The sequence below is a fragment of the Vicugna pacos genome, chromosome 13 (genome assembly GCF_048564905.1).
Source record: "Vicugna pacos chromosome 13, VicPac4, whole genome shotgun sequence".
In the NCBI taxonomy this organism is placed as follows: domain Eukaryota; kingdom Metazoa; phylum Chordata; class Mammalia; order Artiodactyla; family Camelidae; genus Vicugna; species Vicugna pacos.
In genome coordinates, this window is record NC_132999.1 from 23,513,322 (window position 1) to 23,530,370 (window position 17,049).

The window sequence follows — 17,049 nt, forward strand, 5'->3', positions numbered from 1 at the left end:
AAAAAGGCTTTCCTGTACTTGCAGATTTAAATTCATATCAACTGTAGGTTCTCCAGCTAAAACAATTTTAATAACTTAGTATTTTCTAATACTGTCATTGTTTTAATGATACTTCTGGAAAACGTCTAAATGTTCTCTAAATCTTTCTTTTATTTGCGAAGCCAAGAACTGGACATAGATTCTGATACACACCTGACCACTAAATGCTATGGGGCTGTGCTGGGGGGAAGAATCAATCTGGGTGCATACGAAATGGAATGATTTCGTTTAACTGAATTTTTTTGGTTAATGGAATGTTTCAAGTCTGCTAAAACCATCACAAAAATTCTCTTTCCCTACCAAGACAAAAAGGGTATTGTTAAACAAACTAGTTCATTCTTTTCAGACTGATTTTTGCAATACTTTTGAATCATTCTGAAAATCATTTCTCAGTTAAATGTATAAAAATATGTTTATATTGTGGATGTGTTTCATTTTTAAATCTGAATTAAATTACTGCAAGTTTTTTTTATTTATCTGCTCACTCCTAAAAATTGAGACTTCAGACACATACCTCAAAAAATAAATCAAATTAGATAATCCTTTACTTTTTTAATAGTGAAAATTAAACAATTTCTTTCTATTTACTTCTTGCAAAACTTTATTTATGTATCTAGGAACTGAATCCCCTTTTAAAAAACTCAGGATAAAATTGCTAAGTAATGCTTAGAACTAAATTATGAAAATACTACATACTATATATTTCTAGGAAGCAACAAAATCATAACCTAAGGGAAAAGTATAGCTTAAAATGTCAATTATAGCTTAGAATAGGAAGAACTGACTAACTCACAATAGAAGAGATGAGATAAAGGAATAGATATTAAACAGTACAAACAAAATTGAATCAAAGCGTTAAGACTGGTTCTTTGAAAAAGACGATTAACTAGCAAACATGCAAAAATTAAGCACAAAAATGTTATAAATAACCAGTAATTTAAATAAAAACAAAGCGTTAAATGAAAAAAAAGGATCTCAATAACAGAAAATTGCTAATTTATAAATGAATTACTATTTTTCAACTTGTAATTAAACATTTATATAAGTTTTAACTTTCCATGAGCAAATAAATATTTACTTTTATAAAAAACAAAACAAAACCCTAATCTAGACATCTTTGACATTATCTAGGAGAAATGAAAGCCTGTGGGGTACTGATGTGCCCTAGAAAAAACTGACAGTTAATTACAGAGATGGACTAATACCAGTTTTCTGACACCCAACCACTCTTTTATTGATAAACTATAGTTGATTTAATATATTTCATGTTTCTCCTTCTTAAATTAATTCTTGTTGAATTTATCTTGTCTCATATGCTTTTTTCATTAGTTAGAGAACACTGAATGCGTTTTCTAAGGTTCTGGCTGAAAGTATTTTACAACCTTAAAGCACCCACCAGTCTCTTATAAAGGTGATATACTAAGGCCAAGTTTGGAAGAATCATGCAAAAAACACCAGCATCAAAAGTCTCATCCCCCAGACTCATGCAAGCCCCTGAGTAAGTAGATCTTGGTCTGTTCAGTTCATCATTTCATTCATTACTATTCCACCAAAAATGTTCTTTTTGTATTCAGCAGGATCTGGATCTCTGTTTAGATATACCAATATAGTACACCAATTCCATTTATGCCATCAGACTGCTTATCTGGAGGATACACTGGACAGGCATTCTTCTGAAAAGAGCAGAATATCATCTAAAGAAGCCTGGATTATAATTCAGTTGCTGCATATTCATTTATGAAAATCTCAGTCAACCTATGGTTATCTTACATGTGAAAGAGATGATGTATCAAATAAGCACAATTTTTATTGGATATCCGCTAAGTGCTAACCACTGGATATACTAAATTAAACAAATTAAAACAGTTTTATTTAGCCACTGAATACGTATCTCAGAACCCAAGTACAATTAGGATATTCAAGATTCATAGCTTTTTAATGGCAGAGCTATGCTCAAATTCAGATCTTCTGGCTTACATTCCAGGGTGCTTTCTGTCAACCTTTAATAGTACGTTTTACGCTATTTTCTAAAGCAATGCAGGTTGTTTCTAGAAAGGAGATATCCTCCAGTGTATGAAATTCACTTACCTTGCTTCTTTTCACAGTTGACTGCACAACCTAAAATAAGCTGAAGCAACCTCCCAAGCTCCACAGAATCTGAAGATTCAGTTATTTGGTTTAAATCAGGGATAAGTTCTTCAGAAATCTGTTGCCCCAAAAACTGCAGTGTTGAAACAATAAATTAGATCACTCATTTATGAAAGCTACAAAGAATTTACTACATTTAATTATTACAAGGAAAATAAATTACAGTTTCATGAAATGACTCAGGTAAATTAACAAATAATAAATCCACAATTATTGACTGAAACCAGTCAGCAAAGTTCAAGAAACCTCGTAAAATTTTGAGTAACCAACCAAAAGCAACTAAAAGGTTTTATACCAAATATCCTTTGATCCCACTATCAGAGAGAGGACTTATTTAAGAAGTGCTGGCCTGATTTATTATAAAAACTAATGTCTTGCCATAACAAATAAACAGATTATGTTAAGTCAATGGATATTCATAATATTTTGATATATGTTTGATTAAACAACAAAACAAACCATCACACTTTGACAAATGAACAATAAGTCTAATGGATTAATCTTTCTTGGCTTTATCTTTTTCTTTTTTTAGATTATTTTTTTCAGGTTACTAACAAGTTTTCTTGGCATTAAAAAAAAATTCAAAATAAGTCTTAGGCATTAGTGAATTGAAAAATAATAGTCCTAAAATTATTTGGAAAAAATTACAAGTTCATTTGTGTGATAACTTTGAAAAAAATAGAAATAAAAATCTTTAATAGCAAAATCAAACCAAAAGCTTTCACACATCAAGCAATAAATTCTTATATCAAATAATTCTACTAGAGACTGTGCTATGATGCAGAATAAGGAAAAAATAGTTAAATAATGTACTATTTAATGTGACTTTACACTACTTGCATTTTGAATTTTTTCCCTAATTTACTTGCACAACCATAATTTTACAGTGTATCTTTGCTGTTGTTTACATTGGAAAGAAATGTGAAAATAATGCTTCACATAGAAAATTACTCCAATTATAAGGTTCTACTTTATAATACTGCATAAAATCAAATCACATAAAAATGAAGGTAATTGTATCTGAGAAAATAAGCAGTATCAATATAGAAACATTATTTTACAGTAACATATTAAGTTTTAGCCTTTTTATGTTCACAAAATTTTACTGTTCTAAAAATGGAAAAAAACATAATATATTCTAATTATGAATTATATTCCAGTAAAATGTTATAAACAAAAAGCCATTTTTCAGTGTCAATATAATTATCATATAATATTTTATATTTAAACAAAGTCAGATGACTTTCATACCTCATTGTAATAACTCATAATTCCTTGAAGTACCTTCTTTAAATTACTAGCCTAATGGAGGGGGAAAAAAAGAATTAAATTATTTAATATGAATAATGAAAGAAAATGTATGTCAAGCTGAAAGACAATAAAAACCTCCCCCGATAAAGACAACAAAAATGTGTGTTAGAGTTCTACAAATTAAAGTACACGATAATTTTTAAATATCAAAGCTTTATTCAGACTTTGATTAAAGAAAAAAATGACTTCATGTTTACATAGTTTAATCAGAGTGATTCTATTTAAAGTGAGCCACAATAGCTCAAGTACCAACTTTAAAGATTTAGCTATGAGCATGTCCATCGTCAGCCATGAGGAAGTAACGGAGTCTAGACTTTCCACCACAAACCAGAAAACAGAACAAAATACAAGGAACATTGTTTTCAAGCTTTAGCCAAAATACAATACAGAACTCTAATTTCTGACAGAAGAAATGCAAAAAAGATGAGCCCTACACTAGTCTAAGATCTCTCTAGAAGCAATTCCGGTACCACGGCATAAGGAGGTGGAGGCTAAGCAAAGCCTGATGTTCTCATGGGGTTGAGAAGATGGACATCAGAAGTTCAGGAAGGTCAAAGTAGTCGGAATTTGCAGGGCAGATGAATAAAGAAGTGAGAACTATGGAGAGAAAGAGTTCCAGAAATATTCATAGTAGTTCCTTTGACTCTTTGGTTAAGTACTACTTTGCATATATGTGAGTGAAACTCAATGAGAATAAACAAAAATAATTTGCAAGGAAAGAACAATCCAGGGAACTATAAACCAAATAATTCATAAAGCTGCACGTGGCCAGAAACTGTTGAAATTCCCACCAGCCAGAGTGAAGAGACTGTGCTATACAGACAAGCATTCACTAACGACTCCGAAAAGGTCACAGCTTAGTAGTGGGTCTAACCTAGCCCTAGAGGAAACAGTAACTCTTGATCTGCCTTCCATCCCCTAAAACCATGAAGAGGTCAAACTGACTCACAAGTATCTTAACTACCCACAAGAACAAAATCCAACACTCTTTAAGGGAACAAAAACACCCAGCACTCAACAATAAAATTCACTGTCCAGCATCCAATAAAAAAACTACGCCTGTGAAGAAGCAGGAATATGTGGACCACAATGAGGAGAAAACTCAGACAATAGAAGCAAGCTCAAAGATGAGAGATGAAAGAATTAGAAGATAACGTTACAACTGCTAGTTTAAAAATGTTCAAGGATTTAAACAACAGGAAGATAAGAAAATAAATGAAAGATTTTGTTAAATAAAAAGAACTAAATAAAGAGACTGTCAATGGATAAAAAAGCAAGGCCTATTAGGTGCCTACACCACTTTCAATATAAAGACATAAAAAGACAAAAGAGAAAAAGATACACTAGGCAAAAATAATCATAGTGAAATTGCAGTGGCTACATTATTAATATCAGACAAATTAGAGTTCTGAACAAAAAATATTACCAGGGACAAAGGAAGGCATTTCATAGTGATAAGTAGATTAATTCATTAAGACAAAAAAAAATTAACATATATAAACCTAGTAACACATTCAAATTACACGAATACAAAATTAGCAGAATTGAAAGAAGAAATTGACAAATCCACAATCATCATTATTAAAGATTTGAGGATTCCTACCCCCTTAATTAACAGAATAATCAGACAGATAACCCATAAGGATATAAAGGATGTAAACAGTACTATCAACAAAGCTGGCATAATCCTTACTTGTAGAACTGCAGAATACACGTTATTTTCGAATGCACATGGAATATTCACTAGGACAGACCACATATTAAGTCATAAAATAAGTCTCAGTAAATGTAAAAGAATTCCTCAGAGTATGTTCTCAAAACAAAATAAAATTAAATTAGAAATTAATAAAGAAAAGAAAGATACGTAGAAAATCCTCAAATATTTAGAATTTGAAATACCTACTTCCAACCTACTCATGGGTCAAAAGGAAATCACAAGGGGAATTGCCAAATATTTTGAACTAAATCAAAATAAGAAAATAGAATGTCAAAATGTGTGGGATGTGGCTAAGGCAATGTTCACTATTAGGAAAAAGTGCCTAAAACTGATGATTTATGCTTTAACCTTAAAAAGAAAAAGAAGAGATGTAAAGAAGAAAGGAAATAATAAAGATCAGAAAGGTAATCAAAGAACAGAAAACAAAAGCTAGTTCTCTGGAAAAAAGTCAGAAACTTGGAAAAACACCAAGTCACACTTATCAAGAAAGAAAATATAAAAGGCAGAAATGATCAATGTTAGAAAAGACAGAGCAGAAACAATTCAAACATCCACTGACAGGTGAATGGCTAAAGAAATTGTGGTAAATCAGTGTAATGAAATACTACTCAAAAAAAAAAAAAAGAAAAGAAAGAACTACTAACACAGGCAACATGGAAGAATCAAAAAATTAGAGTTGAAGAATACCTAAGAGTACATAATGCCGGAGTCCATTTATATGGAACTCTAGAAATGACATCTATAGTGATTTGAAAGCTGATCTGAGGCCACCTGGGACCAAGTTAGGAGTGAGGATTAACTGGGAGTGGGCATATGTGCATGTTTTGGATTAATGGAAATGTTCCATATGTAATTATGATGTTAGTTACATTAGAACACACATTAGTGTCAAAACTCAAACTATACACAGTGAAATTCACCCTTCAGTTAATTTGAAGAAGATTTAGTTGAGTTCAGTGCTAATTTTAAAACCACTGTTTACAGCACTCATTCTACCATTCATTTTGCTTACCTTTATTCTCCAGTTGTCACTGATATCCTCTTTAATTCGGCTTAACCAAGATTCATTGAACCAAGCTACATCACTAAAAAACAAAAACACAAATGTTGAGCATTAAAATGTTTTTGCTACATTAAAAATGCCAAATTTAATCAGTAGTTATTTTCTATCTTAAAGCCTGTCCTTAATAAGAATAGTGAATATTATTTAAATGAACCCATGGGATTTTTTGTTATTCCTAAGAGTTTGTTTTTGAATTTCTCATAATAAATTACATCATAACATATTGAACTCAGGAAATATTTACTAAATATCTCATACTAGGCACCCTGGTAGCAGGTGGATGTAAAAGTCCCAATCCTAAAAGGAAAAAAAGAAAACATTGTAATGTGTCTATTATGTATTAAGCACTGTGCTTGACGTTTTCCAAATTAGATCATTTAAGTATCATAGTGAGTTGGCCAAGGATCTATTATTCCCAACCTTACTCTTCAGTGAACTGAGGATGAGACAAGAATTTGTCCCAAGTGACGCTAGTACATAGCAAAGTTTAGTTTTAAACTTGTAAAGTCCTATATTGATATTGAAGGCCAACACAAAGAATTGCTATATCAAATTTGTATGTGTTTAATAAGGTCTTGAAGGATAACATCTGACTATAAATAGTGAACTGTGTTAATAGATCCCATTCTAAAAAAATATTTGGATGCTTGCTCTGAGTAAGGAATTGAGTAAGATGAATATGAAGAATAATAATTTACTTCCTGATTCTTAGAGAATCAGCTATTAAAGGGAGCAAGTAAACAGCACAAATAACTATACTCAAAGGGGAATGTGATAAATGCTTTAAGGGGTAAACAAGTACCAAGAAATCAGAGTATTAGTGCTCGAAAAGGTCTTAAAGGGCTCATTTAACTTTTACTTTACAGATGAGCCAGCTAAAGTGAGGAAAGAAATTAAAGGGATTCTTTCCAAGGTGGTAAATTCCTGAAATTAAAAATGCAAAGCTAGAACTAGAAAACAGTGCCTAGCTTTTCAGAAATCATTCTGTCTCAGATGTGCTAATACAGAAGATATTCCTTCTGATTAGAGTAACCAGAACTGGTTTCACCATTTTCAATTCATTTGTTTGGAATTTGTAACCATTTTCTTTTGAGCAAATTAATGTTAATTATTTTCAACTTCTCCCAGATGCTAAGGCTACAATTACCAAAATAACTAACCTAAATGCATAAATTATGTATTTTAACCAGGTATTTACTTGAAAAGACTGAATTCATTTACTTAATGAGTCAAAACTTTCAAAGTAAATTTGCTTTCTTTTTACATCAGATTAAGTAAAAGAGGTATGCCAGTTATGATGTTTAATTTTATGTGTCAATTTGGCCAGGCTGTAGTACCCATATATTTGGTCAAATATGCTTGGATGTTGTAGTAAAAATATATTTTAGATGAGATTAATATTTAAATCAGTAGACTTTGATTAGAGTTGATTACCCACCATAATGTGGGTGGGCCTTATCCAATCAGGCGAAGGTCTTAAGAAAAAGATTGACCTCCCCTGAGAAAGAGCAAATTCTGCCAGCAGACTGCCTGTGAACTCCAGCTGCAACATCAAGTCCTCGCTAGACCTCAGCCTGCTGGCCCATCTACCCTGTGGATTTTGGAGTTGTCAGTTTGTACAATCCCATGAGCCAATTTCTTATAAATTTCTCTCTTATCCTGTTTGTGTGCGTGTGTGTGTGTGTGTGTCTGTTTTTACATTCTATTGAATACATAAACATCTTACTGGCTCTATTTCTTTGGAAAACCCTGATCACTACACCAGTCTTCTATTGACCCTAAAAAAATCTTTATATATGATTCTATAATTCTATAATTACATTGTAATTACCTTTAGAAAACACATCTAGAGATAATCTTAGAGTGTTTCATCCTTTTGTCTTGCATTCTTACTTGTCTTCCTTCCCATCTCAAATCAACTTTAGCCCTGTCTCAGTCTGCTCAGACTGATACAGCAAAATACCACAGACTAGATGGCTTAAACAAAAGAACTTTACTTCCCACAGTTCTGGAGGCTAGGAAGTCCAAAATGAAGATGCTAGCAAGGTAGGTTTCATTCTGAGGTCTCTTCTCTTGACTTACCATCTTGCTGTGTGCTCATGAGTCTAATTACTTCCTTAAAGGCTCCATCTCTAATATAGCTACACTGTGGGGTGAGGGCTTCAACATATAAATTTTGAAGGGACACATGCAGTCCATAATACCCTAACACTTCCATAAAAATATATCTCCTGCTTTATTTCTTATAAACAAATTCATCCTTCTCAAACAACTATAACGGCAGCCACTATTAAACTAGCCATCCAAGCTCAGAACTTTCAGGATATATTCTTTTATTTTTTTGCCTTGCCACATATATATGCCTTAACTTGACTCTTGGCCCCAATAATAAGCTCCATTTCTTATATCTTCCTGAACTTCAGTGAAACTCAAGAGACACCAAATAAGGGAAGGAAGGGCAATGTGGTCCAATTGTTTTCAATAAAACTAAGCAAGAAACACTACAGGATTTTTAACTCCACTCATGGTATTTGTCTTCAACAATTTTACCAATTAAATACATGTTGTGGGTGGAATTACGTCCCCAAAAAAGAAATGTTCGAGGCCCAACCCCCAGCACCTGTGAATGTGACCTTACTTGGAAATAGGGTCTTTGCAGATGTAATCAAGATAGGATGAGGTCATACTAAATTAGGGTGGACCCTAATCCATTATGACTCTTATCCTAAGAAGAGGAGAGGAGACAAAGACACAGAGGGAAGACAGCCATGTGAAGAAAGAGACTGAGAATGGAATTACCATGCCACAAACTAAGGATGCCTGGGGCTACCAGAGGCTAAGAAGCAGCAAAGATAGGTCCTGCCCTAGAACCTTTGGGGGGAGCATGGCCCAGCCAGTGCGCTGAAACAGGACTTCTAACCCCTGAACTCTGAAAGAACAAATTTCTGCTATTTTAAGCCACCCAATCTGTGGCACTTTGTTATAATTACTTTAGGAAACTAATTCAGTTGTAGTTAGTTTCCCCCAATGTGTTTTTTAAATAACAGTGGCTTCTACATATAAAAAAGAGACACAGATAATGTTTTCAGACCAAAGATAATAACTAAGGAACTGCAGAACCTTAGCAATAATTCCATGCCTCACCATGGAAGTCATATAGTTCGGGCATTGATTTTTTTAAGAGTTTATTATTTAGAAGCATACCTGCCTCAGGCAAATAATGAAAGCATTATTCATTAAATGTTGCTACTTCCTTAAAAAGCAAAATTCCCCTTCTCATTTTTAGTAACAACTTTGATAATAGTAATCTCCAGGCACTGACACCTTAACATGACAACGGTGTAACTGAAGAAAACATTACAAGAAGTTGCACATACCACTCATTAACCTATTTCTTCCTCAGTTACTGTAACTTGTGAACATGACCAGAACAAGTTTAAAACTAACACGTCTTGAATAGGTAAGAATCTTGACTGCTCATTTAATTAAGACGTATGTCTATGAACAAGCAAGAAATAATCAGGTGGTAAACTTCGTTTCCTAGCAAGAATGCCTTGGTACCATAAGCCTGTCATCGCGGAAAACGATGAAGTTTCAGTAACCTTTAGAACACAAGTCTAGATTTTCTTCCTTGGTATTGGGCTTACAACTGTTTCAGAGAGGGTCCAGTGCACTACTTACATCTGATGAAGCACTTGTGCCATGGCAACTCCATTAGTCAGCTGTTTGACATCCTGACAAGGTGCGGCAGTCTTGAATGTCTGCAGCTAAAATGACATAAAGCAAATTACTTCACTACCTCTTTATACCCAGAGGGTAGCCTTACTGCCCCTGACCCCCCAAAGTTTATATATATAAATGAACACTAGAGAGAAAAATAGCTAAAACTTGTCCTGCTTTGTTTAAATTCAGACCTTGCCAAACAAATGAAACTATACTATTAAGCTTCCATGGCTGTATAATATTTTTATAAAATACTTAACATTTCATAAAATCATAAAATATTATACCTAAGATCATCAAATATATTAATGTCAAGTATGAAGTACTTCAGAGTTTCTGAAAGTGATGTAAAGAACTCTTAAGATAGTAAGAGTCTATGTTTCATCTATTTTTCGGAGAATACCATCAGGAAAAATAAATTAACATGAAAACCTAACAGTTGCATGCTAAAACCTCACTTGTTTGGTAGGAAAACAAAGGCTAGGAATGTCAAGTCTAAAACTACTTAGTGCACCGATAAGCTCTAAAATCAGGCAGAATTTCTGCCTCCAACAGTTACCCTCAGAGGATGAACAGTCCGGGGTCTACCCACCATATCAAGTTGTTCCTATCTAGTCTGGCTTTAGATATTACTAACTTTTCAAACCTCTATTTGTTAAACATTCATGTATATATGAAAAATAGCAGTGGAATAAGCAAATACAAAATAGAAGCATTTTTATCTAAAAAGCAAATACAAGATTGAAGAATTTTTAAAAAGCAAATTAAAACAGTGCTAAGATGGATTATATACTTTCTAGAAATCTCAACCCATAAAAATCTTAAATTAAATATACTATGATTCACTCTTCCCACACATATTTATCTCCTTTACTATTCAATTATAATTCCTTATTTTACCAGTATAATACACCTTTAGTGCTTCTGTGTATTTTGAGATTCTGTAAGTCTGTCTCCATTATCCTAATACAACATGGAAGAATGACAGAGACAAACTAAATCTAGCCACAGTTACTTTTTTTTTTTACATTTTTTAAGTGAGTAATGGTCATTTTACAATGTTGTGTCAAATTCTAGTGTAGAGCACAATTTTTCAGTTATACATGAACATATATATACATTCATTGTCACATTTTTTTTTTCGCTATGAGCTACCACAAGACCTTGTATATATTTCCCTGTGCTATACAGGATAATCTTGTTTATTTATTCTGCATTTTAAAATCCCAGTCTGTCCCTCCCCACCCCAGTTATTTTCAAAGCACACAAAGATTCTTTACTGAGACTCTACCCTATGTAGAGCACTGTAGTATAGGGTGGAGTTACAAAGGAAAATCACGAGGTTTCTACCCTCAAGTAGTCTTAATCAAGAGTCAAGGAGAGGAGAAAAAGACATAAATCATTTCTAGAAGATGGCATTTCTAGTCCCATTATTGTAGTATGCACAAAATGCTCCGAAATATATGAGAATCAGCTAATCTAATTAGGGCTTGTATTTAGGAAAGACTTCTTAGAGATGATTCCTGAATGGAAGGTCTTGAGTAAAGGAAGGGTCAGGGGAAGGAAGCGTCAGGAAACAGCAACATAATAAAAGCACAAATATACAAAAAGAGGTGGTATTTTTAGGCAACATGTGGTTTAGTATTACTGGATTTCCAGTGCAAAGAGAGACAACCAAGGGGGTTAAAAACAGGCACGGGTCAGGACTCCGGAGATTCACGGCAAGAAGCTTGGACTTATCCTTAACAGTATAATCTACATAATGGGGAAACAGCAGGATAGTTTCTACCTCACCTTACAAGATGGCTGTGAGAACTAAATAAATGAGAAAACACAGTGTACTTAGATCAGTGCCTGGCGCACATGGTACAGGCTCAACAGCTGGTAGCACATTAGCTATGAATCAGGGTTTCTCAAAGTGTGGGGTCTAAGAACAATACGTATCAGAGACTCCAGACATATTAAATCAGAAAATCCCAAGTGATTCTTATGAACATCGTTAGTATGTTCTGAGTAGCAGCAAAAGTGGCACAGAGAATGAGGGAGAGTAGCTTTATGCTTGAGTCAGTTCGAAGGTTCTGGCAACAGTCTTGTTGACAACTGGATGGATGAGATTAGTTAGGGTAATGTGGACTGGGAGGACAGGATGAATTCATGGAATATTTAAAATGTAAAATAAGAAGGACTTTGCTGTCAGGTGGATGCACAAGAAAGAAAAAAATCTACGGTTTAGGGCATCTTTAAAAGGAAGATAATCATACACTTGCAGGTAAACGGCAGCTCCTGTTTTTCAACCCTTCCTACTTACACTTTACCTCATTAACAATCTACAAAAAGGATACGAGTAGTGATTTTAAGAAGACAATTTCATGAGGCACAGAATATTAGGCAAAGCAGTAAAGAACTACGTAAAAGGAGTAAATGCACTGAGTAGTTGCCTCACTGCCCACCATGCCCAGAATAAGGTCAGTTTCTCCTTCTTAAAGCCATGGGAAGTGTTTCTTGGAAGTTTTAACACTGGTTGCAAAATAAATTAGGTAACAGAGGATGTCATTTCATGTGGCTAAACTGAAAGACTCTATAACCAAGAAGTGTGAAGAAATTTAAAAGCTCAGTTGGGGGGAATGAGGTCAAAGCAGAGGAACAAAAGAAAATGTATTCTTTCACACTACTCTTCAAAGAGTGAAGAGGCAGAAGTTTTAGTGAGGGACCCAAAAAGGACAGACAGGGCTTCTGCTGCTAAACACGGTGTTGTGGCATATAACCATCTTAACTTTCTTCTTTATTTTTAAATAAAGCGAATAATCAGAGATGTATAAGTGTTATTCCTGAACTGTTTCAATACAAACATCAAAGAAATCAAGGGAGGAAAGGGGTTTTCACAACTGATAGCCAACAAAAACTCAACCTTGGGTCAACTTTATTCTCAAATTCTCCTCCTCCAGCTGCTCATGTCAGAAGGAAGATCACTTCTTTGAGTTTTAAGATCTTCATAAAAATGATTCAGCCTTTCATATTTTGGTTGATTTGGGCATATATTTGGTATTGGTCTTTCCTTTACCCCCCTGTCAAAGTCAAAACATGCAGAAGCCAAGTGAACCATTAAAAAAAACAAACAAACTGGTCCAACACTCTAATTTTATTGGTGAAACTTAAGTCCAAAGATTTATAATTTTCAACTGTCACAGAGCCAAGAGGCAGAATTAAACTTATCTTCAACGCATACTTTGTGAACTCTCTTATGGTCGCTCCACCATATAAATCAATGATGCCCAAATTTATCCTTCAGCCCTGAATTTTTTGCTAAGTAGCAGTAAAACATTTCTAGTAACTAATTATTTTATGATGAGTTTCAAATTATGAAATCTAACTTTTTAAAAACTGCCCCAAAGAGGCATCTCTTGAGCTAACCAACCTTTCTTGATGACTTCCTAATTCTGTTCATGGTGTTCTGCTGTCCTAGAAAAACACCACCTAGTGCTGAAATAGCACAGCTCACTATCAAGTGTTTTCTCACCTCCATTATTTGGCTCCATCATAACTTTTTATTTTATATCTCCTACTACTTCCCTTCAACATGCAACATTACTTAGTATGGCAGGGAGCACATTAAGAGACCAGGGAAATCATGACAAAAGTGTCTTTCACTACCTCCTTTCAATCCATCACCAAAGGAGACCATTTATATTAGTGCTAGGGGGTCCTGCCCTGTTTCTGGAAAACTCATTTCCTCTAATTTCTACTTGTTGAAAGTTATCAGTCATCTATGAAACATTAAAAAATTCACCGCAGTTGTCTACAAAAACGTACATACTTAATGGTGAAATATTGAAGGGTGAAATACTGGTCTCTGAGGACCAGGACCAAGACAAAGATATCTACTATCACTGCTTTGATTCAATATTGTATTGGAGAGCCTAGCCAGTTCGTGTTCCTGGGGACAGAGCAGAAAACAGGTCAGACAAGGGCTCTGACCCCAAGGAACAAACAAGTTGACTTCAGAAAATGTTAAGTATTATAGACACAACAGAAAGGGTAAGAGTAGGAGATAGGTAGGTCACTCACTATCACAGAATCTCGTTGAAAGATGACAACAGGCCCAAAAACTGAATAGTGGGAAGAAGCCACCCACTGGAAGAATCTTAAGGAAAACAGGTAGAGGGAAGAGAAATTAAAAAGCCCTCATGCATTAAAAAACAAAAACAAAAGCAAAAACTTAACTTCCTCAAGAAACAGAAAGTCAGTGCAGCATGGCAGCCATGGGGGAGTGTGGCATGAGGGCAGTTTGCAGAAAGTCGGGAAAGTGAGTTTAACATCAACAGTGCAGTGGCAGGCAAAGGTAAAATAAGACAGCAAAGTTCTCTAGGAATCGTCCAGAGAGGTAAAGAACAGCCTAGAGACAGGTACCCAAGAAACTAAGGCAGAAGATAATTTTACAAAGGAACCATCCAGTGAGATAAGGATAATATAACAGTTCCCAGTTTGCCAAATCTAGTAAGTGAACGCTTTAGAGTAAGGAGCTCAAGTGCAGTGGGTAGAGGAGCAAATCAAAGTTCAGAAAGTATAAAGGACAAGTATTGAAAAGAAACCTCAAGGAATATGACCATGAAGGGAAGGGGAATACAGTGTGGTGTTCACAGGCAGTGGTGGCTCTTTCTTTCCTTTTTTTTTTTTTTTTTTTCAGAGAGGGAAAATTTGAGCAAGTTCACATGCAGGAGAGGAAGGAGCCAATGGAAAGGAAGAAGTAAATACTGAAGGAAGTAAATGACAGAGAAAGTTTTAGAAGAGGTAGAAGGTGGATCATGAGCCAGAGACAAAGAGAAGGTGGTCATTTTCCTGATGGGGAGAAGGGTTGGGGCTCAGACAGGGTACTGATAAAGGTTTGCAAAGAGAAACATGAGAGGCACTGTGTGGTTTTCTTATCATAAAGCTGGGCAGTGTTATGGGAACAGAAAGATTTGGCTGTAGCAGCATTTGTAAAGGCAACAGTCTGCACATAAATTCCATTTTCTCCACAATGGTCCAGCAGCCTGAGAGAGAACTAGCTGGAGAAGCAAGCAACCAATTATACTCTGTCATTTATGATTCCTTATCATTCTTTATGTTATTTTTACAGTTTTTAAGAAATTTTGCCTTCCATTGTAAAAATACATAGCTCTGCCTACCACTTTAATTAAAATGGAAAGTTCTTTGATTATTCTTGATATCTTTCTTCCTTGGCGTCTTGTACAAAGTAGGAACTCAATAAATACTGATTAAAAGAATGGATATGGTCACATAATATTTTAAGACATCGAAATACCATTCAAGATAATCCTATGCTTCACCACCACCTCATATATGTCAACGACATCATAAAGACTAAGCTTACTACTTAAGTCAGAAGTTTAGAGCAACAATGCAACAGATTAGGACACACCCCTTAATTAGTCACCAGTCATAATAAAACACATCATTAGAAATAATGTTGCCTTGTTTCATGACAGTCTTAAATATGGCATCTAAACTGCAAGTTATTTTAAGTGAAATTACAAATTGGCGAATTGCTTTTAATTCAGAAACCCCACATGCCTGCAGTCTACTTACAGCAAAAGCTATTTACCTCCAAAGAATAAAAGTGGCCTTAAATTATGGTTATTCCCAATAGATTTCCCACACTGCCAGAAACCTCCCTGATTTCTCATTCTTCTGAATTACAGGCGTTGAGAGATAGGGAATCTCATCAACCAATTACCACCTCCTTATCCAGTCTGTTTATATTCCATTCTGCACAAACTCTCCCACACAAAACTAAACAACTGCTTTGGTGAAGAGCATCATTAACAGCACCTGGTGGACCATGGAGCGCCAACCTTGCCCATTATGGGTTAGAAGCCACACCTGAATGTTAGCTCTCTGATCGCTGAGGGCTTCTTTCCTGACAATACTGGGGACAGATCTTGCCAGTCCAAAACCAACACAAATTAATATAAATACGAAGCACGGATAAATGCAAACGAAAATGCCAAGTTTTTTTCTTTAAAAAAAAATGCTTGTCCACTGGAAGAAGAAAACCAGTGAGAAAAAAGGAGTATGAGCCCCCACCCAAATATCTCTTCTCCACGCAGGAAATACGTGGAAAGGCCTCTTCTAAGGGGCTTCAACAAAATTGGAAAGCTTGGGGTGAAGCACTGATCCACAAACTAAAACCACCTTTTGGCCACCTGTGTCCAAGTAAAAGCAAGGTGGTTGGAGTGGGAGGGAGGTTTCGGAGGGCGTCTTCACTCCCAAGTGGTCCAAAGGTCTCTATGGGACGGCTGTTCAACAGACAGAAGGCAAGAGAGTAGGTGGCCCAGAAAGTCTACGGCTTGGGCACAGGGCAGGGGAGGAAAATGGGACAGCGGGGAGTAAAGGGATGGGCGCTAGGCTCCAGCCACAGCTGTTAGAAGCACGGTGAGGGGGGTAAGGCGAGCCTCCACCGTCCCTCCTCCCCTCTCCACGAGCTCCCTTTACCCTGCCCTCCCCCCCAAGACAGAAACACACACACTCACGGACACATACCTGCCCTGCGACCCGCAGGTGGCACTGTCGCGGTCAAGGGAGACCGGAGGTGCGGAGCGCAATACGCGGAGTCAAGGGCGCAGGTGGCCCTCGCTCCTCCGCAGGCTCACCTGGGGAGAATCAGGCACCCCAGGCAACTCGCCGCAGCCCTCCGACCCACTTCGCCCCCTTGTACTCACCCAGATGATGAGGCTGTCGCACAGGGGCAGCTCGGACTGCGGAAGCGGCGGCGTCTCTTCCATGGCCGGGACCGCCGTCGACTACGCCGCGGACACCGACACCTCCCTCCTCCCCGCGCTTCCCCAGGAGCCGGCGTCGACGACCTGCTCGCCCGCCAGGAGAGCTCCGTAGCCAGGCCCAGCGCCCGCGCCGCTCACGCGCGAAGCCTCGCGCTACCGACGTCGCCAGCGTAACCCGCTCCTCGCCGCCGCCCCCGCTCCGCCCCTCTCCGCTCTGGCGTTCGCCCCCTCCCTCGTCTGGTCTCTGCCGCTCGGCTCCGCACCTGAGC

General features: G+C 36.3%; 1 protein-coding gene across 2 annotated transcripts in view; it reads right to left on the reverse strand.

Moving 5' to 3' along the window:
- Nucleotides 1–17,049, reverse strand: part of HOOK1 (hook microtubule tethering protein 1) — a 57,002-nt gene extending 39,953 nt beyond the window's left edge. The window contains exons 1-6 of one of the 2 annotated variants that reach the window (XM_072974334.1): nucleotides 16,721–17,037; nucleotides 16,194–16,297; nucleotides 9,960–10,045; nucleotides 6,228–6,300; nucleotides 3,439–3,489; nucleotides 2,128–2,260 (exon numbers count right to left, since the gene is read on the reverse strand). In XM_072974334.1, coding sequence (XP_072830435.1) covers nucleotides 2,128–2,260; nucleotides 3,439–3,489; nucleotides 6,228–6,300; nucleotides 9,960–9,982 — 280 coding nt within the window. In that variant the 5' untranslated portion in view covers nucleotides 9,983–10,045; nucleotides 16,194–16,297; nucleotides 16,721–17,037. Of the gene's footprint in view, nucleotides 1–2,127; nucleotides 2,261–3,438; nucleotides 3,490–6,227; nucleotides 6,301–9,959; nucleotides 10,046–16,193; nucleotides 16,298–16,720 lie in introns of both variants that reach the window. The other variant, XM_006200546.3, reaches the window with a different exon arrangement.